The sequence below is a fragment of the Microtus pennsylvanicus genome, chromosome 10 (genome assembly GCF_037038515.1).
Source record: "Microtus pennsylvanicus isolate mMicPen1 chromosome 10, mMicPen1.hap1, whole genome shotgun sequence".
In the NCBI taxonomy this organism is placed as follows: Eukaryota; Metazoa; Chordata; class Mammalia; order Rodentia; family Cricetidae; genus Microtus; species Microtus pennsylvanicus.
In genome coordinates this window covers 29998968-30026504 of record NC_134588.1, presented here as the reverse complement: position 1 = coordinate 30026504, position 27537 = coordinate 29998968, and the positions used below count along the sequence as shown (strand labels likewise).

The 27537-nt window shown below is 40.7% G+C and overlaps 1 protein-coding gene across 3 annotated transcripts in view; it reads left to right on the top strand.

Annotated features, from left to right (window-relative positions):
* Ppp1r12b (protein phosphatase 1 regulatory subunit 12B) overlaps positions 1 to 27537 on the top strand; it is a 215841-nt gene that overhangs the window by 58604 nt on the left and 129700 nt on the right. For 2 of the 3 annotated variants that reach the window (XM_075988054.1, XM_075988055.1), the window contains exons 4-12: positions 1335 to 1494; positions 3356 to 3500; positions 5199 to 5273; positions 8640 to 8719; positions 9574 to 9713; positions 17397 to 17509; positions 20499 to 20699; positions 22051 to 22133; positions 23135 to 23260. In XM_075988054.1, coding sequence (XP_075844169.1) covers positions 1335 to 1494; positions 3356 to 3500; positions 5199 to 5273; positions 8640 to 8719; positions 9574 to 9713; positions 17397 to 17509; positions 20499 to 20699; positions 22051 to 22133; positions 23135 to 23260 — 1123 coding nt within the window. Of the gene's footprint in view, positions 1 to 1334; positions 1495 to 3355; positions 3501 to 5198; positions 5274 to 8639; positions 8720 to 9573; positions 9714 to 17396; positions 17510 to 20498; positions 20700 to 22050; positions 22134 to 23134; positions 23261 to 23747; positions 23791 to 25951; positions 26132 to 27537 lie in introns of all 3 variants that reach the window. The other variant, XR_012912055.1, reaches the window with a different exon arrangement.

Genomic DNA, 27537 nt, shown 5'->3' with positions numbered 1-27537 from the left:
CTAAAATACATTTTTAAGAAAGATTTATTTATTTTATGTGTATGAATGTTTTGTCTGCATGTACCTCTGCACACCAGAAGAGGGCATTAGAGCCCATAGGGCTACAGTTACAGATGGTTGTGAGCCACCATGTGGGTGCTGAGAATTGAACTCAGGGCTTCTGGAAGAACAGCCAGTGCTCTTAACCAACGAGCGATCTTTTCAACTCCCATTCGGTCTCCTAAAATGTTTTACAGTTTACAAATTTATAAGTATATTTTAGTTTAAGAATCTACTCTTTTTTATTGCTGACTCCTCTTAATGCTTTGCTGAAGCAAGCATTTGTATGTCTGCTTTGCTTGGCAGCACTGATAGCTCTTACTGGGTCTAAATAGCTTCCTCTTCACCCTGTGCATCTCCCCAGACAGACAGGTCTTCAGCACTTCATGGCTTCTTATTTAGGAGCCGCAAAGGAGACTGAAAGCACAGATAAAGTATGCTCATGAGTATGGAACCTTCTGAACGGGTGTGTTTGTATTCTGAACATTTCATTGTTTTGTATAATGAAGAATGTCCTTTCTTAAGGCCCTTCTTTACTGGCCTAGATATTGGAAAGTTGATGGATAAAAGGAAGAACTCTTAGAGTACCTCCAAATGATTGCAAGGGAAACAAAATCTACATTGCCTTAAAAACAGACTCTAGTTGACTTTAGATAACTTGGTAATCGCTGGGTTGCTCTATGTAGCTTCAGATAAGTATGTACAAGTGCATGTGGAAATGAGCTTTGGGAGGAGTGCCCTTTCCCACAGTATAGCCTACCTGAAATGAAATGAAATGGCAATCTTGCAGTGTAGTGAGTGGACAAGAGCCAAGTGCATCAAGGAGTTCTACTGGCAGCTCTGCCACTGATGTGTTTGTGACCACACACAAAAGCACTCAGCCTTTCTGTGTTTGCTCCCTCATATGGCAAGTGAGGCTAGTAATAGCTATTATAGTTTCCCACAGGATTGTTGGGAAACAAAGGTCATATAACACGTTAAAGAACTTTGGTATTTATAGTTTCATGCAAATATTGTAAGTAAAAATAATATCCGATCTGATTTTATGTTCTCTTGAAAACAGTGTTAGGTATGTTCCCTTCATGAATGTGTATGTACCACATAGTGGTTAGCCTAGCTATTTAGCATTGCTAATTTTGTAATACAAATGCATTACTTTCAATTGAATCAGTTATCAGCTTAATGAGAAAAGTGTTATCTGTGGTAATATCTGTATGTTTTGAATCTAAAGGAAATACCCTGTCAGACACAGGGGGGCTTTAGTAACACTGCTGTCTGGTGTCTGGCTTCTTCAGGCGTTGACCTAGAGCAGTCAAGAAAGGAAGAAGAACAACAGATGCTGCAAGACGCCCGCCAGTGGCTCAACAGCGGGAAAATAGAAGATGTGAGGCAGGCTCGCTCAGGGGCCACAGCCCTGCATGTAGCTGCTGCCAAGGGTTACTCTGAAGTTCTCAGGTGTGGAGCTGGGCCTACTGGGAGAAAAAGAGATGGATTTTAGAAGCAAAAGCTCTTATCTTTTTAACTGTGTTGTATTTTCTTGCTGTTGATTTTCTCTTGCCTTGCAAATTTGCCTCATACGTTGCTGGTTGGTGTTCCTTAATGGGTGGTCTCCCTTCCTCTTACAGTCCCTCTTCCTCAGGTACATGCAGACTTTAGGCACCATGGCATGGGAAGACCTCTCTCAGATCTGTGATGTTATCCAGAAACCTCCTTTCTTTGACTGTACAGATGTGTGACCCTTGTGGTTCTGAATTAGACAGTTTCTGGGCTCATTAGATCAATTATAGATCTTGAGTATGCAGTATCCAGTTTTCATATGAGAATTAGGTGTGTGTGTGTGTGTGTGTGTGTGTGTGTGTGTGTGTGTGTGTACACGTGCGCATGTGCACATACACTTGACTCCATGGGTAAGAACATCTGCTGCCAAATGATGCCTTAAGTTCAGTCCCCTGTGTGCTAGAAAGAGAGAACTGATTCCTCCAAGTTGTCCTCTGACCTCAACTTGTGCATAGTGGCATGTGTGTACCCTTACACACAGATATACTTGCATGCACAGCACATCACATGAATCAATTTAAAAAAGCAGCGAATGAGAGCTAGACTCTACTCTTTTACTTGTCACTTTTCTTATAGTCATGCTTTATGTGACTCCTGGTGATTAGTGTTGATAAGAGTTCCAGCATGCAGGGGAGCTAATGACACTATGTGTACAGTTGTTGCTAGACTCTTCCAGTGTTCACATGCTACCTAATACACCCTTCCTAGTAGGTATGGTAGTGTGTTGGTGTTTTTTCTCCTTCTGCCTGAACATGGTAGTCATGTGCTGCTCAGTTCTTGAAAGGATAGCACAGTACAATTTGGGCTTTAGGAATCACATTTTTCCTCTTACATATAACATGGATGCAAGTTAGTCTGTAGTTTTATAGCTAGCTTAGCTAGAATTCTCTGTGGGTATTTTAAGAATTGGAGGTATGGGATTTTACAGAAAACAGTCATGTCCTATAAAGGTCATTTACAAAACTCATTGGTAAAATATCCTAGAGATATTTGAGTTCTCATTTTATATGTGAATTCCTTTCTGAACTGGAAAATGCAGAGTATACCCTGTAATAGAGTTGTGTAAGTTGGCTAATTGATTAGGTTTTAGTTAATCTTGGGTGCAGACTATTCTATGTATTCCTTGTGTATGGCATATGTTGTTTTCTGTTGCTATAACAAACATCATGAATAAAGCAATATTAGGAAGGAAAAAGCTTATTGGCTTATATGTTCTGAGAGCAGTCCATCACTAAGGGAAGGAAGTCAGGGCAACAATTCAAACAAGACCAGAGGCAGGAGAGAAGGCTCTTACTGACCTGCTTCCTGTAGTTTACTCAGCTACTTGGCTCATATAGTTCAGGCCCACCTGCCTAGAGGTGCACTGACCACAGTGAGTTGGCCCTCCCCATCATTAGCAATTAAGAAAATGCCCTGTAGACATTCATAGGCCAATCTGGTAGAGGCAAGTCTTTAGTTGAGGTTCTCTCTGACTAGATAATTCATGTTTATGTCAGGTTGACAAAAACTAAGTCACATGCATAGTGTGACATGGCCATGTGTAAGGAATGCCATAGGGATGATCTTACAGAGAGGTACAGTGAAGGTTGTAATTGGTGTGACGTAGCTATAGGAATTGCAGGCTGCTCCTTAGAGGAACGAAGGGATCACAGGATGCCTGGAAGTCATCCCGCAACTGAAGCATTAGTGGAGTGGTAGCTTATTTAGTAGAACACTATAAAATCAAGGGTGTAAATGTACCTTTTGGGTTTCCTTCTAGACTTTTAATTCAGGCTGGCTATGAACTCAATGTTCAGGATCATGATGGCTGGACTCCTCTTCATGCTGCAGCACACTGGGGAGTGAAAGAGGCTTGTTCCATCTTGGCAGAAGCACTCTGTGACATGGATATCCGGAACAAACTGGTTAGTGAGTCTGAACCTCTAAAAGGGCAATGAGATCAGGTGGCTGGGTGCCTGGCGTAGGCTTAAAGTCTCTGTTCAGTATCCAGTTGGCTGTTCTGGGGGATGTGCACCACTGTGGCTGTGTTGTCCTCTTCCTCCTTGCCTCGCTGCTTGTTATCAATATAATAAGAAGTACATTTGCTCGGTAAAATAAAAGTCCACCAACCATGTCATCTGGTTCTACTTGTGTTGAAGCCCCTAAGACAAAAGGAAATGAAAAAGATATCTGCTCTTGACAACAAATGAACTTTGAGAAACCTAATGTCCTGTCTGTGGTGAGATATGAAATATTTTACAATTTTTTTCAACTCAGAGTCTTTTAACAGCTGCGCTTTCTGCACATGGAGTCATTCAAGAACATCTGTAAGCCGGGCGGTGGTGGCGCACTCCTTTAATCCCAGCTCTCGGGAGGCAGAGGCAGGTGGATCTCTATGCGTTCGAGGCCAGCCTGGTCTACAAGAGCTAGTTCCAGGACAGGCTCCAAAACCACAGAGAAACCCTGTCTTGAAAAACAAACAAACAAACAAAATAAGAACGTCTGTAATGGCAAAGATTGTGCAGTTTTGACTGAAAGTAGTCTTCCCAGTCTCATATCAAACAACTTAGAAACCCTGGGACTCTCATCCCAAATCACTTGATTTTCTAGAATCAAGACCCATGGTTTTGTCTGTCTCACATGACTCCTGAGTCCAGGTCTCACTCTCAGACTTTAGGTCAGAGCATGTGATTGTACTGGTGTTTCCTAAAAGAAATAACCTGGCCAGGCAGTGGTGGCATGCACCTTTAACCCCAGCCCTTGGAGGCAGAGGTAGGCAGATCTCTGTGAGTCTGAGGCCACCCTGGTCTACAGAGTGAGTTCCAGGACAGCCAAGGCTACACAGAGAAACCTTGCCTTAAAAAGAAAGAAAGGAAGGAAGGAAGGAAGGAAGGAAGGAAGAAAGGAAGGGAGACCTGCCTGTCTCCCTTCCTCTCCTTAAAAGGAGATCATTCCTGTTAGTCTTCAGTGTAGGTGTGCCCCAAACTTTCCTTTGAGGCTTTAAGGGCACTGACTGAATTTGCCATCACAATAACACTTTAGAATGGGTAAAAATAGGGATTCCCCTTGATTATTTGTCAAGAGGCCATAAGCATTAGAAATGGTGCCACTGCACCATTTCCTCACTACTGTTGGGCACAACAAACTCTGTGGTTAAAGGATTTTGCCGTTTCTTAAATTGTCTCTTTTGTGACATGTGAAGGTGTCTCAATGTAGAGTAGGCAGATTGGGGAGTCATCTATAGGCTGGGCATCTCCAACCCAGTCTGAAATCTGAAATGCTTGTAATCTAAGACTTTGTGAGCACTGATATGATACCCCAAGTGGAAAATTCCATACCATGAAAGCACAGAATTATTTAAAACATTATATAAAACCATTTTAGGCTATATGTAAAATATAAACTAATTTTGTGTTTATACTTGGGTCCTAACACACACACATACACACACACACACACACACTAAAATCCAAAGCACTCTGCTCCTAAGCATGTTGGATAAAGGAGATTCAGTTTGTATCACAGAATAAAATTAAGTAAGTAAATAGTGAATAGTCCCTGATGAAGTCACATGATTGCTGCTTCTGATTTCTATCTGTCATGGTGCCCCTTTGTCCTGCTAGGGACAGACACCATTTGATGTGGCTGATGAAGGTCTGGTGGAGCACTTGGAGATGCTTCAGAAGAAGCAGAATGTGGTAAGTCTGGCTGATGCTTTCAGAGCTTTCCTAGCAGTTCACAGTTTACTCTGGGTATCCCAGTCTCTTGCTCCAGTGTCATTGCTTCAGAGTTGAACTGGATGTATCTGCATTTCACAGATGTTATTTGTTCCCTTCAGAGACTGTCAATAGTTTGTTTGAAGAAACTATGCTGTAAAGAGCTACTTACCATGAAATAGCCTACAGACAGCTAAAAGTTGATTGCAGAGAGGAATGTGTTTCTCACTTAATGAAGTCATACTGCAGCTGTCATGTGGTGTTGGACAGTATTTGATTAGTAATGATTCATACTTATTTCAGATCAATAAAACATCTGGAATTCAGTCCTCTTATCTTTCCTCCTTTCTTTAAAACCTTCATTGATTTCATCTGCCTTTCTGCTTGGTGCTCTGCAGAAGAGGTACATATATATGCTACTCATGAATGGAACCCGCCACCCTCTGGTACACAGGTAAAGAGTGACCAGCTCACATTTTCTGACAATGAGTAATTTGGACAGGGGAATAAAATTAGTATTGGACAGAAATGTAACTCAGAAATGTGGCAGATCAGAGAATCTAATGTGAGGATCATTTGGCATCATGTCTAGATTACTGAAGCAGAACTCTTTTATTAAAAAAATAGTCTTATTTAAATTTATTTTATGTACATTGGTGTTAGGTTGTCAGATCTCCTGGAACTGGGATTACAGACAGTTGTGGGTGCTGGGAATTGAACTCAGGTCTCTGGAAGAGCAGTCAATTGAGTGCTCTTTACTGCCCGCCTGTACTTCGTGACAGTACGGCACTACTCCTGTATTGCAGCACCTGTACTACAGGACCATTCGCAAGCCAGGCAAGGGCCTGGAGATTTTTTTTTTTATTAAAGATTTCTGTCTCTTCCCCGCCACCGCCTCCCATTCCCCTTCCCCTCCCCCAATCAAGTCCCCCTCTCTCTTCAGCCCAAAGAGCAGTCAGGGTTCCCTGCCCTGTGGGAAGTCAAGGACCACCCACCTCCATCCAGGTCTAGTAAGGTGAGCATCCAAACTGCCTAGGCTCCCACAAAGCCAGTACGTGCAGTAGGATCAAAACCCATTGCCATTGTTCTTGAGTTCTCAGTAGTCCTCATTGTCCGCTATGTTCAGAGAGTCCGGTTTTATCCCAGGTTTTTCCAGACCCAGGCCAGCTGGCCTTGGTGAGTTCCCAATAGAACATCCCCATTGTCTCAGTGTGTGGGTGCACCCCTCGCGGTCCTGAGTTCCTTGCTCGTGCTCTCTCTCCTTGTAAGCCAGACCCAAAAAGAGGAACGTGGGATGTACTCACTCATATTTGGTTTCTAGCCATAGATAAAGGACATTGAGCCTATAATTAGTGATCCTAGAGAAGCTAAATAAGAAGAACCCAAAGAAAAACATATAGGCATCCTCCTGAATATTAACCTTCATCAGGCGATGTAAGGAGACAGAGACAGAGACCCACATTGGAGCACCGGACAGAAATCTCAAGGTCCAAATCAGGAGCAGAAGGAGAGAGGGCTGGAGATTTAAACACACAAAGACACACAGACAGAGACACGGGTCATCCTTGAAACAAGAATGCCCCAATAATGCCCCCTTTATTGTGTACCAGAGCTGCTTATATAGGAATCTTTAACTAATAGCCATGCCCCAGCCAAACCCACAAGAAACCACTCCCTTGCCAGCAGGAACTCCTGAGAGTCTTGTGCTCAGAGCAGCTGCAAGCATAACACGTTGTTTACAAGAAATTCAGGATCTGGGGGTTCACAGCTCCCAACACTGAACCATCTTTCTTGCCTCTGAAGCAGAATTCTTGTTACTTTAAGACTCATTTAGAAAGCCACATACATGAAGTTCAGACAAACAACATATAGTTCATGTGTTTTCTTTTTCTGTTTTGCACAGTTAAGTTTTTGTGTTTTTGTAAAATCTTGTCCTCTACACTAATGTAGGTGCACATAAAATTGCCTAAATTGTTAAATTGGATTGCTTGATTTCCTCAACTATGACCTCAGCATTCCTGGTCTTGAATGTTCATCTGTGCCTTTGAATTCATTTCAAACCATCATAAATACTCATTGGGTGGGTTCTTTTAGGAAGTGTGGGGTCTAGAAGAGTGAGGTGTTTTTCTGATACAGGAAGTTAGAAGAGTGGGAGCCTGTATATATTTTGTATTGTAGTGATGAGTACCTGAGAGGAACTATGTAAGGGGTGGGGAAGATTTATCTTGACTCATGGTCTCAGAAATTTCAGTTCACAGTCCATACCCTTTTACTAACATAATTGGTTTTGGGCATAAATGGTATCTCCCTCCAACCATTTCAATTCACTTCTTAGCCCAGGCTAGTCTGAGTTTATAATCCTTCTGTCTCAGGCTTCCTAGTAACTGGTATGATAGACTTGTACGCTCAAGCCCAGCTTCACCATACATAACCTTACTATACTAAAGGGAATGGCATTTCTCTTTGTCCTCTGATAACTTTAGGCTCCAAGGACATAAGTATATTTTGTCTAGAGCACTGGTTCTCAGCCTTCCTAATGCTGTGATCCTTTAATACAGTTCTCATGTTGTGATGACCCCCAACCATAAAGTTATTCCATTGCTACTTTATAACTGCAATTTTGGTACTGTTATGAATCATAATGTAAATGTGGTTTTAGTCATGACAGGTTGAGAACTACTGGTCTAGAATATACATCCAAATAGCAGACCAATTCTAATAGCATATATCTAATAGAAGAAATAATAATTTGCTTCCCATATAGTATCTGCCTGTGATTTTGTTAGAATTATTGACAACTTATGTTGGTATGTGAATTAAAAAAAATATTTCCAGGTTCCTTTTGTTTCCTTATCCTTCAGAAGCCAGGCTTTTTATTAATTTTTTTCCTATTAAGGTTTTATTTGTGATTTTGAAGGGACAGTTTTCTTGAATCTCCAAGGCCATGGTTCTTACTTCTACTTTGGAAAAAGATTTTCATCTATTACTTTCTTCCAAGGAGGAGTGGTGCACGGTGATGATGCGTTTGTCGTTTTTCTTTGTTTTTATGAGACAGAGCTTCTTTGTGTATCCTTGACTGTCCTGGAATGTGTAGAGCAACCAGACCAGGCTGGCCTCGAACTCAGAGACCTGCTCTCTCTGCCTCCCGAGTGCTGGGATTATAGGCGGGCACTACTACCACTCAGCGTGCTTGTCGTTTTCTTGGAGTCTCTTCTCTGTCTTTGATTTTGTCCTGTTTTTATTTTTATTTTTTATAATGATGGTTCATTTTGGTGCTTCTCAATACTATTGATTTTTCACAAATAGTCAACTTCTTTCCTTTTTTTTCCATTTTTTTTCAATTTCCAGCTTCGAAGTGAAAAGGAGACGCGGAATAAGCTCATTGAGTCAGACCTGAATAGAAAGTTTCAGAGTGGACTCTTCAAGAAGTAAGATACAAGCTTACTTGTATGTAAGGAATAAGATGTGCTTGGTGTTCTCTGTGTGTGATGCTTGAGGATTTTTGTGGAGTTTTTATTGTTGGTTTTGTTTGTTTGTTTGTTTGTTTGAGACAGCATTTCTCTGTAGCTTTGGAGCTTGTCCTGGAAGTCACTCTATAGACCAGGCCAGCCTTGAACTCACAGAGATCTCCCTGCCTCTGCCTCCCAAGTGTGCTGGGATTAAAGACATGTGCCACCACTGCCCAGCAATGCTTAAGGATTTTTATATTAAAATGAACCTGTGTTTGATTTAAGTAAAATGATCTTCCAGTGTAGAAATGTTTTGGGAAGGTGGCACTGATATTGGGGGCTCTGAGAATAAATGAATATGCTTCACACTGAGAAACTGTATTGGCAACATCTCTTTTAGCTTAGCCTAGAGGTTCCTAGTTCTGTCCTCTCCCCTTCTTACACTGGGTGTTTCCTCCGCTCAAGAATTTGTTTATTTTTTACCATTGTTTCAGTATCTAGCAAGATTTCTGGTATGTAATAAAACTCAGTAAAGATTTGTTTGCTGACTTTAAAAAATGTTTATCTGCCCCATTACCATCATATCCTTGCTGTTCGTGGTTCTCTTTAACTGTATGTTGAATAGACAAACTCTCCTTGACTCATACCCTAAAATCAATAATAAACCTTAGACTGTTGAAAACCAAAGGTCCAAGAAAACACATAGGTATAAGGATGTCCATGTTTTTACTGTTGCTTCTACAAACAGATTTGTAGATTTGTTCCCTTTGATATACCTGATTGTCAGTGAACTTAAATGACTCATCATATCTGAATTGCTTCCAAATTATTAGCAAGGAGAAGATGCTTTATGAAGAAGAAAGCCCCAAGTCCCAAAAAACAGAGGAAGAAAACAAAGACTCCAGCAGCTCCAGCTCAGAGGAAGAGGAAGGTGAAGAGGAAGAAGAAGAGTCGGAAACTGAGAAGGAGGCAGGTAATGCAAAGGCCCTTCATGTCTGCTGCCCGTCCGGGGTTGGTCAGGCCTCACAGGCTTCCAGAAAGAGCTTGAAGTACAGTTTCCAAGAGATTGAATTGCTAATAACAATATGTGTATAAAAGCCTTGAGCTCAGTTAAAATGTACCTGCCAGTTCTAATGCAGCCATATGGTGAGGTACATAGAGAAATCTTGTATGAGGGAGCCTGGTGTCCTGTCCTTAGATTGATATGTCAACTATAGAGTCCACGAAGCCAGTGTACTGAGATGCATGGGGCAAATGTTTTTAACACGTTGGTAAAAATTTGCATTTAGTTATTATGTTACTCTGATTCTCAAAACTGAATCCTAATTTATTTTCTTATTTTGTAAACTTCTTTAGTTTCCTAGTGAAGGAATTTGTGAAAGAAGAAATCAGACTTACTTTTATTACCCTTATTAGTAATATATGCATTTATCCTTCAGTGTCATGGGAGACTGACCCAGGAGATAATCAAAAGCTTTAGATATACAAGTGTCATATATATTGGTATAGTATTTGCATAGAACTTGTATACACCTGCCTGTGTACTTCAAACCATCTCTCAGCTGCTTATATTACCTGGTACAGTGTAAATAACTACTATACTATATTGCTTTGGGAATGATGAAAATGTAAGGGGACATACCTGTAAAAAAGAAAAACATAAACAAAAACTATATATATTTAGCACAAATTCAAGATCATAGTTTTTGTTTCCAGATTATTTTTGTTTGTTATAAGTTGAAGAACTGAGGCTGTATATTAGTGTTTGACTTTGCTGAAGTTTCTCTCAGTCATGGGAGAATACTGCTCTTAATCCATGTCTTAATTTGAGGTTCACTGACTGTCACCAGAGGAAGTTAGATGCCGAGGTTCTGTAGAGAAGGTGGCATCAGTAAAGGAAAAAGAACTTTATATTCACGGAACCTTGGATTTCCTTTAGATTATTTATTTATTTCATTATTTTTGTGTGTATGGGTGTTTTACCTGCCTGTCTGTGCACCACATGCACGCAGTCCTTGTGGAGGCCAGAAAACAGCATCAGATCCTGGAACTGGAGTTACAGATGGTTGTGAGCTGCCATGTGGGAGCTGGAAATGGAACCAAGGTTCTCTGATAGAGAAACCAATGCTCTTGACTGTTTATCCATCTCTGCAGCCACTTAAAAATTTAAATTTTTATCTATTATTATTTGTAGCTTACTCTGAAAATGCTTGTATTACACCCACCAAAAGTTACAAATGTGTATTTGTGTAATTTACTGAGTATCCCCATAGTCTAATCTTCACACAGTATCTGGAATTTATATTTGGTTTTGCTCTATGCTACATTTTTCTCTTGTTGTTGCTTGTTACTATGGCATTAGGAAAATGGGAGGGAGCTACCAAAACTGTTGCTATTGCTTCATAATTTATACTCCTGCAACAGGTCTTACTCTTTATAGACTGTCTTGGTTTGGGTTACTATTGCTATGATGAAACACTGTGACCAAAAGCAAGTTGGGGAGGAAAGGATTTATTTGTCTTACATTTCCATACTAATAGTCCATCACTGAAGGAAGTCAGGACATGAATTCAAACCGGGTCAGAACCTGGAGTCAGGAGCTGATACAGAGGCCATAGAGGGATGCTGTTACATAGAAGGTGCAGCCTTTTTCCTTATAGAATCCAGGAGCACCAGCCCTGGGATGGCAGCACCTACAATAGGCTGGGCCCTCCCCCTGTTAATCACCATCGAGGAAAAGTACAATAAGCTTACCTATAGCTTGATCTTGTGGAGGCTTTTTTCTTTTTTTTTTTCTTTCTATTTTTTGATACACAGAGTTCCTCTGTGTAGCCTTAGTTGTTATGTCCTGAAACTCTCTCTGTAGACCAGACTGGCTTCGAACTCACAGAGATCTGCGTGCCTCTGCCTCCAGTGTGCTGCGGTTGAAAGCGTGCATCACCACCGCCCAGCTGGAGGCAGTTTCTTAATTGAGGTTCCCTCTTCTCAAATGACTTTAGTTTGTGTCAATTTTACATAAAACTGTCTAGCACACAGACCATGTCCATACTGCTTTGGGATAAAATATTGGCAACACCCTTATGATCAACGTATACTTCTGTTTAGACACCTTCTGTGCCAGCACCCTCATCCCATCTTTGTTTGCAGAGTAAGTCCCAAACCCTGTAGCCTAGCCTTCAAAGCCTCAGATTGTCTAGCTCCAACAGACATTCCCAGTACTCTACATAGGCAAGAACATATTGTAGCTAAATTGGATTGCTTGATTTCCTCAAATATGACCTCAGCATTCCTGGTCTTGAATGTTCATCTGTGTCTTTGAATTCATTTCAAACCATCATAAATACTCATTGGGTGGATTATTTTAGGAAGTGTGGGGTTCAGAAGAGTGAGGTGTTTTTCTGATACAGGAAGTTAGAAGAGTTGGAGTCTGTATCAATATCTTTTATATTGTAGTGATGAGTACCTGAGAGGAACTATGTAAGGGGTGAGGAAGATTTATCTTGACTCATGGTCTCATAGATTGCAGTCTATGGTCAGTTGGCTCCATGTTTCAGGGCCTGTAGTTAAACAGAGAGAATATCATGGTGTCTGATAGGTGTGGTAGACAGAGATGCTCAAGTTTTAACAGCCAGAAAGTAGAGAAGGGTCAGAATCAAGATACTCCCTGTTTTGTTTTGTTTTGTTTTTCTGCTGCTCAATGGCTACAGCTGATCCTACCACTGCCTCAGCTCCTGACTACATTTCCACAGCCACCTAGCTACTGAGGCCATGTGCTGGGGAGCCTTCTCATCCCACTGTTGCATCCTGCCTCTGCTTCAGACGGCTCCCCCCACCAACTCCCATAGGGAAACAAATATGTTTTTAACTAAGTCTCTGTGTTTTTGTTCTATCAATAAAGACTCAGGAGCCAGATGCTAGGGTATAAACCTGCTAGCTCAGAGAAGCAGAGAAAGCAGCAGGGCAACCTTCTTTTTCAGCCATGTCTCAGAAAGAAAGCCTCTCCTACTCTGCCTGAAAACAAAGCTCCTGCAACCAGATACTCCTCCCTTCTACTTCCTGTGCCTCTCTTCAACCTCTCAACTTCCCCTCACACTCTTTGTTTATTTCCAGTCACTGGCTGCTTGTGCCTCTCTACCCTATGGTTTATTTTATTTAATTAGTGCAATCTCAGGGTTCTCAGTATGATAAAATATCCTGCAACAACTCCCAGTGATCTGCTTACCTCCTCCCATCTCCTAAGAATGCTACCAAATTATGAGTCTGTCAGTCCATCAGTTAAGTCAGAGCCCTTATGACCCAGTCACCTCTCATAGTTAGTGTCATAGTTACAGACACTAACTAGGAACTAAGTTTTCAGTACTTGAACCTAGACCTGTGGTAGTTGTCTTGTCAGCTTGATGGGATCTAGAATCACTTTGGACACAAATTTCTGGTCATGTCTGTGAAGGACTTTCTAGATTAGGTTATGATTGAGGTAGGAAGATGCAACATAAATTTGAATGGTGTTATTCTGTAGTTTGGGTTCCCAGGCTACATTAAAAAAGAGAGAGGGGGAGAAGGCTAGCTGAGTACAAGTGTTTGTGTGACTGTAGACATGATGTGTCCAGCCATACTACTCCTGCCTAACTTTCCTTCCACGATGAACTATATATCCTAGGACTATAAGCCACACCACCGTCCTTAAGATGCTTTTGTTATAAGAAAGCAACTAATATAAGCTCCTTCCTGTGGCTTCCTACCCTGTGCCTTTTCACTCCATTTCTGTCTCTATAGCACTGTGCACTTACTTCTGAAGTTGTAGTATCTACCAGTTTTTCTGGGAACACCGAGTTTATTATTATACTTGAGGTTTCAGCATACAACAGACATTCATATTCATTAAGTGATTTTGCTGACTCTACCTAGTAGGAGAGTAGAAGACTTTTATGAATAAAATACATGTCATGTGAGAGAGGTAAATACAATCACTGGTATTCACTAGGAAAGATTATAACTCATTCTGGGATTACAATGCAACTTTATATCTCTTTAGTGCTTTTTACTTTATAATACACTTGAACAATTTTATTAAATCCCCACAACCATACTTTAGGGCATATGTTATTACATATATTACATATGTAATACATTATACATATACCACTCTATTTTTAGAATGAGATATTGACACTATATGGCATTACATGAACTAGGTTTCATTGCTAGCCAATGGCACTGTTCCCTGGGTATAGAAATTCTCAGTTTAGGAGGGAACAGTAGAAATTCTCTATATTAGAAGTAAAAGTGGAAAACCATAGAAAAGAGAAGCTGGAGAGATGGCTTAGCTATTAAGAACACTTGCTACTCTTGCTGACGATCCAAATTCAGTTCCCAGCACTCATGGCAACAACTGACAGCTGTCTGTAACTCCAGCTTCCGCGGCGGGCACCAAGTAGGCATGTGGTACACATACATATCCAGGCCAAAACACATATAAAACAATAATAAATAATTTTTAAAAACTGTAGGGAAGTATGAGGGTCCCACAGATGATAGAAAACAAGAGGTATGAGAAAGAACTCAGGGCATTCTGTGTTTAGGAATTAAGGTGATGTCAGTGAAGGACGCAAAGAGGTCGAGGAAAAGCAGCATGTGTGTTTCTGTCGCAGAGAAGCAAGCGGTCGTGTGATGGGAGCATGCAGGGACGGTGCCGCAAGTAGGAAATCACCAGTAGCGGGTGTGGGCAGACTCCCTACTCACTTCTGTAGTCCTTTGCCAGCTGAAATTTTCCTCATATCTCAGTGCTCAACTCAAATAAACTTCTGCTACCAGACCATGTAGATACACGGGTTTCTTTCTTCTGTTGATTTTAGTAGCTGTTTGTTTTTAGCTCTTTTGTATTAATTTTCTCATGCTACTTAATATTTGAATTACTTCTGGTTTTCTTCTCATCCCCTCTGCTGTTCCCATAGACAAGCTTTGGGTGCATTTGAATATTCTTATGTGTTTTCTCCATCTTCTGTGTGCCTTGTGGCCTTCTGTGTGTGGGTGCTCATTAAACGTGCTGGTAGAGTACATGGAAATGGGTTTACCTAGGCCTTTCCAGATGTGCTTATCGCATGATCAGACAATGAACAAATATCTATTTGATGCATTTCTCCCATTTTTAAAGATCCATAGATGCAACCTCATAAAAATTGTAGTTTTCGTGTGTCTTATACAGTGATAATATATTAAAAATATCTGTTATATTTTGAAATTAATGTAAACATTTTTATTAGAATTTCTATTTTCTCTTTTTTGTCGGACTTAAGAATTTGTATATCAATTCTATATTTCTTCATAATAAACTACCTTCAAACTTAATGTCTGAAAACAGTAACTCTTGAGCTAGTGTATGGCTCAGTTGGTAGAGTGCTTGCCTCACTTGTACAAGGTCCTGGGTTAGATCCCCAGCACAGCATAAAACCTGACCTCCCGCACACTCCTGTAATTTCAGCAATTGGAAGATAAAAGCAGGAGGATCAGAAGCTCAAGGTCACCCTCAGCTACAGCCAATTTGACGGTCTTACTGGGTTACAGACTCTGTCTCGGTGTGGGTGGGGAGGGAAGGAGCTAAAAAAACAAAGGCTCTTTTTGTGAATGCTATTCTATGGCTTGACAATTGGGGAAGGGAGCAGGTAGATAGCTTGTCTGTGTCTTAAGGTAGTGGTGTGCTTATTTATGTTTGTACCGTCAACTGGTAAGACATGGAAGGATAGCTGGTCCTAGATGTCATTGCTCATGCTTTTGGTAGTTGGCTGTGATGGTTAGGACAAGTGATCTCCTCTCATCTATCAGGCTTCCTCCTTTCTTCCTGTGGCAGCTGGATTCTGAGATTCATTAAGAGAGCAAGGCTGAGTGTCTCAGTTGCTGATGTTTCAGAGGCCATAGCAAGCAACTAGTCAAGCACAGAGTTAGCGTGAAAAGGGCACTACATGAGGCCATAGGTTTAGGGAGTCATGTTGCATCGGCAACCAGTACTGTAGCATCTATTTCGTTTGGCTCATAAGCTAGATTTCTTGGGGAGTCTAGATATATTTATTACTTAAAGATGTCTTAATCATTATAATACCTACGAAGTGATAGCATTAAAAACATAAAGAAGGCCATGAGTCAATGAGATACGCAGTTTAAAAGTACTAATTCTAATCTTTATAAAAATTCTCTTAGGGGCTGGAGAGTTAGCTCAGTGGTTAAGAGCATTAACTGCCCTTCCATAGGACCCAGGTTCAATCGCCAGCACCCACATGGCAGCTCACAACTGTTTGTAAGACTGGTTCCACTCTCACACAGATAGACATACAGGCAAAACACCAATGCACATAAAACAAAATTAAATATAAAAGTTTTAAAAAATAAAAAAATTTTTAATGCAGAAATTAAAATCTCTGGTTAAGGGCTGGAGAGATGACTCAGTGGTTAAGAGCACTGACTGTGCCAGGCAGTGGTGGCGCATGCCTTTAATCCCAGCACTTGGGAGGCAGAGGCAGGTGAATCTCTGTGAGTTCGAGGGCAGCCTGGTCTACAAAGTGAGTTTCAGGACAACCAGGGCTGATACACAGAGAAACTGTGTCTTGGAAAACCCAGAAAAGAAGGAAGGAAGGAAGGAAGGAAGGAAGGAAGGAAGGAAGGAAGGAAGGAAGGAAGGAAGGAAAGCACTGGCTGCTCTTCCAGAGGTTCTGAGTTCATTAGTTCAATTCCCAGTGTATGTGGTGACTCACATCCATCTATAATAGGATCTTATGTCCCCTCTGACATGCGGGTATACATGCAAAGCACTCATATATAAAAATATAAATAAATAATTTTTAAAAATCTCTTATTAATTAGAAAGTAGAGGTTCAAATATAATATGTAACTTAGTATCACACAATTAGGTGTAGCTTATAATTACCACAGGACCCATGAAACTTACTCTGGATCTGTTCTCAGAGTATAAATATCATTTATAGCCATTAGGTACAAGCTCTGTGCTAGTTATTAATTGCTATAAAGCAGACAAGCTTTCTGATTGATGACTCTGCTGGGACCAGTCACTCCTAGTCCTGTGAGTCCAGTTACTAAAGTTCTGTGACAGATGTGTGATTGTGTTCACTGAGACATCGTTCCTCCTCCACCTATCCATCAGTCTGTCTTTCAACTTTCTCTGGAACTTATTTCCTTCCTCAGAGGCTCTGCCCTTCTTTAAAATCTACAGTACCTATTGATCCGAATCAACCATAAGATCTTGTGTTTTTATTATAATGTGTCTTATTTGTTTTTTGTTGTGATTACCTTGAAAGCAAAGGCTTTCTTATGTATTTTCTGTTTTCATTTCCTAGCCTACAGAACTGGACAGATTCTTTATAATGATAAATTTTACATACAATATAAATATATATATACACACACACTCTACTGTAGAGACTTTTTTTTTTTTATCAGTAGTTGGAGCCTACCAAGATAAGGATATCCTTGAGTTTATTTTCTTCTACCCACAGTTGCTAAAGTTTGTCCTAGTGTGAGTTCAGGCATCCCATGGTTCTAATAATCTTTGATTTGGCAAAACATTTTTTTCTTTGTAGAAAGGGATTTATACACACAAAGATTAGATTTTCATATTTATATTTATTGCTTCTCTTGTCTTAAATAACAGATAAAAAGCCAGAAGCCACTGTCAACCATTCCAACTCTGAAAGCAAGAGTCGTATCATGGAGCAGACCCCAGTCCCAGCTCAGAACACCTTCTCTGCCTCTTCTGCTAGGAGAGTGAGTACTTTGGAATTGATGTGAGGTTATATTTCACTCTGCTACAGTAACACAAAGGCCTCAAAGATGAATTCTTGCAAAATAGTATATTCTTGCCTCTTTTAGGCTCTTACACCCAAATACTTTAACTGTGACTTAAAAAAATTGGAACTTTGCTTCTTACAGTTCTGGAGGCTGGAGAGTCATCAGAACAATGTGCTAGCCAGTCTGATTGCTCAAGAGGGCTGTCTTCTGGTTGGGTGATGCCTCCTTCTTGCTGTATCCTAACATGTGGAAAGAGCACTGTTGTCTCTCTCCTAGAAGGCAATCAGCCCTGTGCTGTTGACCACATTCTGCCTTTGTCACTTCCTCAGAGGCCCAGCGTCCAGATGCAGTTGTATTGGCTAAGTAAGGCTTTAGTATGAGTTTTAGAGGGACACAAAATCCTGTCCATAACAATGCCCCCCAAGTCTTTGAAAAACAAATGCCAAATTATGGCTACAAATGTGTTACAATAACAGGATGAAAGTATCCTGAGACCAAAAAGATTCTGTGTTTTAACTGTTTCTTTTTCATATTAAAAATGAAGACAACTGTATAAAAAGTAGACTCGTGGGAAGGCATGTAGCATCTAGAAATGTTTTGATGGCAATTGCTTTTTCTACTTGTCATGAAAAGTTTAGTCTCGTGTTAGGTTGTTGCCTTGTATGGTGGGCAAGGGTGGGAGAAGGACTTGTTGAAATTCCAGGAGCACTCCTGCAACAACTCTGTGTAGGCCTTTCCAAAGCTGTAGGCTTCTGGCAGAGAGACAGTTGGTCTGAAACTCTGGCTTAGAGGTTTTAATTGGCCATAGGGGAAAGGAAACAAAGTCTAGCCAAGCCTTATTTACCTTTAGAGACATCATTGTAAAAGATTAATCAAACTTTACATAGAGTGCCATCCTTGCTCATTATCCAGTAATTTACTTGCACCTCAGATACTCAAATATTTCTAGGTGTGACTGCACTTCGTACCTTTTATAAAGGAACAATACCTACTTAAGAAATGCAGCTACACATACTTCCTCTATGCTAAAGTAGTACTGGGAAAGAAGGAAGAACTCCCTTTAGAGTCACAGTGGTGTATAAAAATGAAGGCACTCATAAATGCCTATATTTAGATGGTTGATGTCAAGAGTAAATCTTAGTGGAGGTGGATGGAGATGAGTGACTTTTACTCTACTAACCAACAAAGATGGCCTAGTTTGGGAAGAAAGACAGAAGTATTTTTTTATAAAGTTCTCTAGACAGTAGGAAAGGGACTGTTGCCTGGTATCTGAAGGGCCAGTTAAACCCTAAAGACCCTGATGTGGTTTATATACTAATGCTAGCCTGTGGTGTTTCCCTGATTTGTTTGTTTCTCTGCACTAGGGACTGAGCCTTGTGTGTATATGCTTGTATATATTAAGCAAGCACTCTCCCACTGACCCATATCTCCGGCCTGCTTCCCTGCTTTATAAAATGACAGTGTAAAGTTGTCCACAAAGTGCTGTTGTTTGTCTTTAGTGCTGATGCTGGACCTAGGGTCTTGAACATGCTAAGCAAGCGTAGCTCCCCTGAGCTATATCCCGCTGCAATCTTTCTTCCTTTCCTGAGGCTTTAAGACAGGTCTTATGTAACCAAAGGCCGTGCTAGCCTCAAACTTACTGTGTAGCTGAATGAGACCTCGATCTACCTACCTCTACTTTCTAAATGCTGGGATTATAGGCATGTGTCACCATGCAATTGTGGTGATGGTGAGCTATTGATTTCTTTGAAAGATGTTCTATCTAGGCAGAATAAGAAAGATGGTGACCTTCATACCTCTAAAAATTTTATATTTTAAAATTTCTTGCTCAGTAAAATGTCAAACTTTTTGAACTTGCTGCTTAATATTAAATAGATTATTTCCTTAATATTATAGTTAGATTTTTTTGAGGAGCTGACATTCTACAACTTAAAATTAACTAATCACATGAGAGACCTTGGTATACTCAGCCTGAAATGAGATCTCTCTGTCAAATCCTTCCTCTCAGGGTTCAAGAAACCCTGTGGAAGAGGAGGCAGAAAGAGTATTGGAGCCAGAGAGGGTGGAGGACAACAAGGAGACAAGTTCTCTATATCAACTTGAACAAAGCTCAGATGAACTCACAGAGACTGAGGCGGCATGCACAGGGCCTGCACTGGTCTAAACCAGGTCCTGTGTATATCATTCCAGTTCAGTGTTTTTATGAGATTCCTAAGTATGCAAATGATTGGGTCTCTGTTTCTTGTGCCTTCTCTTGGGTTCTTTTCCTTCTGTTTATTTTGTCCAATTCTGATGTTAGTTTTTTGTATTATTATATTTTATTTTATTGTTATCCCTTTACTAATGACAGATAAAATGGGAGGGGATCCAGATGGGAGAGGAGATTGGGAGGAACTGCAAGAAGTGGAGGGAAGGGGAAATTGAAATCAGGTTATATTATGTGAGAAAAAAATCCATTTTCAATAAAAGGAAATAATTACCTTATCTCATGGAGAACACTGCATCCACATATATCAGCTCACCCTGTTTCTTCAGACTGTATCAGAGGAAGAATTAAGTTCATTACCACAATTTTAAAGATAAGCACATTGAGACATAGAGGGGAAAGGTAGCTTATTTTCAGGTACCCAGCAAGTCAAAAGAATATGAATCACCAGAGCACAGTCTCCTAGTACTTCAGGACAGTGCTGGTTCACAAGGACAGCAAAGGGGCTTCCCTGCTCAGAGCAGGTTTGTGGGTAGGAGCACTAAGAATTGGAATTCACTGCTGGCTTCTGAAGAAAGAGCCTTTGGGAGCATCTAGCATCTGCCAAGTGAGTGGGCACAGTGGCAGGAACCCTGCCAGGGCTTGGTTCCTCTAGTACGTTCCTAGGCTGTTCCACTGAACTTCATTAAGTGGGGAAAATGAAATAGGACAAAGTAGAATAGATCATCAGGACTTCCCCCTTCCTTCCTTTCCTTACAGTTGTCCAGTCTTTTCAACAAGACAGAAGAGCCCAAAGACGAATCTCCTTCTTCATGGAGACTAGGACTCAGAAAAACTGGCAGTCACAATATGCTGAGTGAAGTGGCCAACTCCAGGGAAGCCTTTAGGGATCGAGGTTCTTCCATCTACCGTTCCTCATCAAGCCCTCGGATCTCAGCTTTGCTGGATGACAAAGATAAGGTGCAGTGGAGAGGGGAGGGGTATGCAGGGCATTCCAAGGCAGTATTTTTCAGTGGAAATGCAGTCATGATGACATGAGAGTGCTTTCTAGTCCCCAAGTTGACTATGGAAGTACAGACATTCTCTGTACATCTTCACATTCTGAAGATGTTTTTAAGATGGAGGACAGAAGTAATTCCTTGTTGCCAAAGGATGGGGACTTTCGTATAAGGCATTTGGTATCTGTTGAAATGAGTTGGCCTTGTAACTTCAGTAGCTTCATCAAGTAGTTATTTATTTGCTAATATTTTTCTTGGCCAAAAAAGAAAGTCTTAAAAATAGCTTTTTCCTTTTGGCTTATTTTATGTTCATTCTTTCTTATTTGACCTAGAGCAAAATAATGACTCAAAGTTGAATAAGGCCCAAATGGTTCTTCTGAGTCAGTATCAGGAAAACTTACTCTTTTGATGTTTGCAAGCATGTGGAGCTTTGAACTTTAATGCAACTGGGCACGTTAGCACTTAGTGGTTTATTGTTTCTTTGTTAAAAATTAGAACAGGATGCTGCTATGTAGCCTCAGCCTTCTGAGTGCTAGAATTTCGGTGTATGCTATCATACCCTGCCTGCAAGAATAACCTATTGTTTCTCATTTATATAAATATATGATTAGGTTGACTTTAAAAGAAGTTCCCCATTATATTCATCAAAGAGGAATTTGTTTCTAGATTTTACTTGATTCACACCGTGTTTTTCTCTGGGGTCTTCTTTGTAATCATAGTCCTCTTACTGTTTGTTTTTCTGGTGACAACTTGAAGGGATGAACTGCAGTGTATCTGTTCTGTGTGTCCCTAAGGAAGTTGCATTTCAGGGAAGAACTAGCTGGAGAACAAATGAGACTGACGTATGCAGGGCGTCAGTCCCATGGAGCTGCTTGTGGCTTCCCAGACCCCTCCTCACCCCCTCAGTGCTGCCCATTGTATATGTGGTGCTGTTTTCTTCCCTGGAGCATCCTGACTTTCTCTTGAGAATTGTTTCCCTCCAGACAGGATTGTTATGAAGGAAAGGTAAGAGTAAGTTTTTAATAGCTAGTCTTGGGTAATACCACTTGAAATAGAACTAAGGATGAATCCAGATATGAGAATATGTAACTATCATAAGTTCCACCTTTTCCTCCTTCTTGAGATTTGAGGCAAAGTTTCACTGTTGTAGGTTGGCTGGTCCTGAACTTAAAATCTTCCTGCTTTTCCTTCCCAAGGGCTGGGATTACAAGTGCACCACTATGCCTAGCAGAGTCCTGCTTTTCTACCAAAAATGTTTTGTGCTGTGTCAGTATTGAACCTTTCTTGGGTATTACATATTTTTATTTTTATAGGAAAGAGAAAACAAAAACTATTTTAGCACGTTGGTACCCCGGAGGCTCAGCAGCACAAGTGACATTGAAGAAAAGGAGAACAGGTAATCACAATACATGCCAAAAGATGATGTCTTTCAGCCCCTCTGGGCATAAGGATCTGGCTGTTATTCGTCTGCCTTGTCCCACAGGCGTTGTCAGTACATTATGGATTGCCTGTCCCTTCTGCTCAGAATACTTCCCAGCCTTTACCATTTTTTGCCAGTTTTTAACCCTTTATATTGTAACTCCAGTTTAGACATTACTGCCTGCAGGACTGTGACCCTTCCAAGTATGAGTTAGTTTTAGTATCCCCTCAGGCTCTGTTTTGTTTCTCAAGCCGCCCGGCCATGCCTTGTATAGTATATACCACTAGATTGATAGAATTGAATAGATTGTTTACTTGAAATGATCAGCTTCTAATTTATAAGGAAGTAAGATTTAATGTCCTGCATTTCAAGGCAGAACTTAATCTAGACCCGTTTTTTCTTAAGGCATGCTGCTCCTACCAGGCATCACTTGGAGGCCTATTGGAGCTGTGGAATCAGAATCAGAATATCCTAAGTGATTCAAATAAACATTAAAGCCCAAGAAGGATTGCTGTAGGCCTACAGCCTCTATAGCAAAGACCCCAAGTTTTTTATTGTGAGTTCAAAAAACCTACTACAGTCCCTTCTGGATATCTTCTCATCTGTAGTGCTAAAGAGGCACCTAGCAGCACCCTTCCTTTTCCTCCCGTAGTAACCTCATTAGCTCCTCTGCAGTCTGCCACTGGGGATCATTGCAAGGTACTTTTAAAATGAGTTAAAAAGTGACTCCTCATCACAAAAGGATGAGGAACTTTTGATGTGAGGTATAATTTGGTACCTATTGGAATGAGTTGGGTTTAAGGTTAAGAGAAGAAAGCCAACCCTAGTATAAGAAGCATATAGAAAACAGAATCGCTTGAAGCATGTGCCTGTTTCTTTAGCATGTTACAGTTTTCAATTGGCTGTTCTCTCTGTTTATAGACCAAATTGGTGGTAGGAATCATTGCTTTGTTGGTTTTTCTTTCTTGCCTGTACAGAGAGTCAGCCGTTAATCTAGTGAGGAGTGGCTCCCACACCAAGCAGCTGTGGAGGGATGAAACAAAGGGAAATGAAACGCCACAGACAATTGCTCCTTCCCCTTATGTGTCAACTTACTTGAAAAGGTACCAGCTGCAGAGGGATGGGAGATAATCTTTCTTCACTCTGATCATGGGAGGATGGGTAATGATTGCATGCTCTTTATATCCAATTAGTACCACAAAATGAATGGCGTTTTAGATTTTTGGAATAAACATTTTCACTAATTAAAAATTAATTTTTTCTCTTGTTAACTGGATTAAAGGAAGCCAATTCCAATCCTCACTATTTTATACTCCATCCTCTCGGCCCTAATAAAATTTCAGTCTGAAGTAGCACCTAGTGATTTCTGGGGAACTTGGAATTTATACACTCTTGCCTAGTCTTGATTTTCCCTTTTCTAAAACTAGAGTACAGGTTACACTTTGGGGTGGGAGGAGGGAGGGCAAAATAGGGTGGTAGGGAGTGGGAAATGGGAACAGTTTTCTGTTGGATTTAAGTCATTTCATGTTGAGCCTGTTAATTTAGGGACTTGAGTTGTTTTTGTTTTTTTATGACTTTAATGGCCTTCAGATCCATCAAGATGTGAAACTCGCAAGTTTGGTGTGCAGAGAAGGTACATGGGTTTCCTTTGATCTCATCTGTATTCTCTTTCCTGCAATTATTTTCTTTGCCACAAGCTAGCCAGCAAGCAAAGCACCTCTGCCAGAACCATTAAGCTACAAGAGGCACTTAATAATATTTTGGTTTGAATTTTGCTGCTGATGTAGAAGAATCTGTTTTTCATTGCTTACTTTGAATTCTTTTTTCATTTCCACTTAACCCTTCCAGCTGCCGCCTCCTGCCTTTGTCATTAGGCTTTCTAGATGGCTACCTTAGAAACAGGCTTTGGCCAAGACTATAAAAGCAGATTAGCTGTTTGTGATCAAAACTATTTCTACCTAACAGGAAGGCTCTTGACAGGTAGTTAATGTTGGAACATGGGAAATAAGCTATGATGGAAATAGACACTATTGCCTTTTAATTCTTCAGTTCTGCAAGTACATCCTAAGAAAGGTCTTGACTTTGGAAGTGTACAAGTGCAGCTCAATGGTTATTTTATTTTATGTATGTATTTATTTATTTTTTTGGCAGAGCCTTTTTGTAGCCTCAGTTGGCCTTGAACTCCTGTGTAGTTGAAAGTAACCTTGAAATTTTGATCTACCTTTCTCTTACCTCCTGAGTGCTGAGCTTACAGGTGTATGTCACTACACACATTTATAAGGCTAGGAATTGACCCCAAGACCTCCTGTATACTATGCAAGCATACGACCAACTGAGTTACATTCAAGCCCACTGACTAGTGTACCAATCAGTTGTTTGGGGCTTTATGAGGGCATCACCCATTTCTCTTAAAGGGAAAGGCCTTGAATTACCAAGATATATCACTCTTTCTCACAGTCAAATCCAATATCAAAGAAACTTTTCTAAGAGAATAACGTTCTAGAGGTGGGAAAGAAAGAAAGCTTCACTTTAGTTTCCAAGTGTGGAGTTATTGGGGGGGGGGGGGGAGGTTATTGATGTTTATGACCCAAATTTATCAGCAAATGAGTTTTGATGTAGATTGGGCAAAGTTACAGTGAACAGAAGATGAAAGGACTGCAAATTGTGCTTAATTAGATGAGATTTTTTTTTTTTTTTGGTTTTTCGAGACAGGGTTTCTCTGTGGTTTTGGAGCCTGTCCTGGAACTAGCTCTTGTAGACCAGGCTGGTGTCGAACTCACAGAGATCCACCTGCCTCTGCCTCCCGAGTGCTGGGATTAAAGGCGTGCGCCACCACCACCCGGCTTAGATGAGCATTTTTTGAGAAAAGATCTATAAGTCACTTGGTGCTTTAGGTTTCCAGCGCTCATTGTCTGTGACTCTAGAGTGATTTTATAAGGCCTTGTAGTCTTCCCGAGAAGAAAGAATTATATGTCATCACCATTTTAAAAAGAAAGTGCAGGAAATCTCTTATCCCCCAGCTATGCCAAGCCTTGGTCTTGGAATTTTCTACATTGTCTCTTGTTTTTAGCCAGGAACAAGTCTCATACAGCCCAGTAAAACACTGCTCTTCTAGTGAGGTTTTCACAGCTTTCTGTCCTCGCCCCTACTTCTGTTACAGTCAGAAAACATTTACAGTCTTCTAACCCAGTAAGGCTTTGCTGCAGTTGAGATCATCCTTATGTCTTCAGTTGAAAACGAACAAGCTACAACCCTTGCCTTTCATTGCCCTAAAGCTTTGACTCCTCCCTAAGACATTTTTCTTTAAGGTAAATGACTGCAGCAGCCATTTTTTTCTCCCACAGCTCTCCTTTCTTTCCTTTACTGTTTACATTTCTAAGGCCTCCCCCAACCCTTGGGCCTTCTGGCTTCACAGCATTACTTCTCTATCATGTCATGATGCATGATTTGGGGCCTTGGGTTTGTCAGGGTTTTTTTCTTCTAATAATAGTCTCTTGTCTTGTATTCTACTTTCTTGCATTCCCTTGTTGAATGTCACATCTCCTCCTTTACTCTTTTGGATGAATGATCAAAAAAAAATCATCCTTCAAAGAGTGATGATGATTCACTCTTGGATGATTGCCTGCTTGTGCTGGAGACCCAGCTCCAGCTGGAGTTACCTCTCTCCACTTCCTGGTTGCCATGCCATCTCTTTGACCTACACTCCTTTCACATCTGGGGGGGGGGGAGGCGGGGTTGGGAAATGGTGGGTGAGCAGCATGTCCTGAAGAAAGTGACTGTGTGCTGTTTTGCAGTGCTTCATTTGGTAAAAGTAGTGACCCCACAAGTCCCTACATTTCAGCCAATCGCAATTCATCTCCTGCTACCTCACCCATTACCATTGGTTCATCCACCTCTCGGGGCAGCTAGTGGCAACCTGCCTCTTGCCCTGCACCAGTCAGTACAAACACCTCTGCATCTGTACAACACACCAGGTAAGGCTTCTTGGAGCCATTTGAGTTGCATCATCACAGTTAATGCTTCTGGAAACACATAAGAGATTTGAAGCAAAGAGGCTTTGTCAGTGTAGAAGTAAGTTTAAATTCCTGTGACAGTATCCAGAATTTAATGAAAATGCTTTTATTTTGTCTTTACTAGACAGTCAGCAGTTGCTTATTGAATAACATTGGATCCATATCATTGTCTTGATGTTCAGGGGTCAAAGTAGCATGATTGCTTTCATTTGTCAACCACCTTTCCAATTGTGATTACAGTTTTAGAGTCAAACCCTCATGTATTTAGTCTTTTGGAAGATGACATACAAACCCAGAAGAAAAGCTAATCCATGTTCCAGAAACCTCCTATAGCCTTCTGAGAATTATGCTAATCAGTGTTCTTTTGGGAGCACTGTGAGGAGAGGCTTGTGTTTGCAGAAGCTATGTCCTGGGAGCGTATCTTTTTGGTTTTCCATTCATTTAAAGGTAGCATGGTAGAGTGTCTTTGTGAAAGCACAGCAGGACTTCAGTTCCTTTTTGTTTTGATTGATTGCTTTGAGACAGTGTCTCACGTCTCACAATGTAGGCCTGGCTGACTTGACTTCACTGTGTAAACCAGGCTGGCCTTGAACTGAGAGATTTGCCTCCGAAGTGTTGTGATTAAAGACGCGAACCACCACACCCAGTTGACACCCTCATATAAGTACTAAACTGCTGTGTATGTGTTTATGCTTACTTGTCTGTAAGTGTACCACATGTGTGCAATGTCTGCTAAGGCCAGAAAAGGACATCAGAGCTCCTGCAACTGCATTTTCAGGTGCTTGTGAGCCACCTGTAGTGGTTGCTGGGAATGGAAACTGGGTCCTCTGCATGAGAGGACATCTCTCCAGCTGTTAGCTGCTCCTTGCACTACAGCTTTTTTACCCTTTCCTGCATGGTGGAAGCTATTTTTGTTTTGCCATATGGCTTTTATGGGTCTTGTTTTGGCAGAATGAAAATTAAAAATAAATAGAAATGATAATGTTGTTGCCAGAATATCTATTATGATAGTGTTTGATTGATGTTTGCCAGTTTAATAGATTTCTTTCCCTGAAACAAATAGTCACCATTAATTTGGTGAGAAAGAACTATTTTATAATGAATTATCATTAATACTGTTATAATTATATAGATTTCAGACCTAGGGCTCTAATAGTAACACTGTATAGTTGTGTAGAAATTAATTGTATTCCTATAATAATACAGCTATATTGATATTCTGTATATTATCACTAAAGATGAAGAATCCAGACAGGAGGATGGAAGCTTAACTTAGTGTTTAGTACTTGCTTAGCATGCCTAAGGCCCTGGATTTAACCCTCAACACTGAGGAAACAACATAGCTGAAACTGGAGACTGTTTTGTTG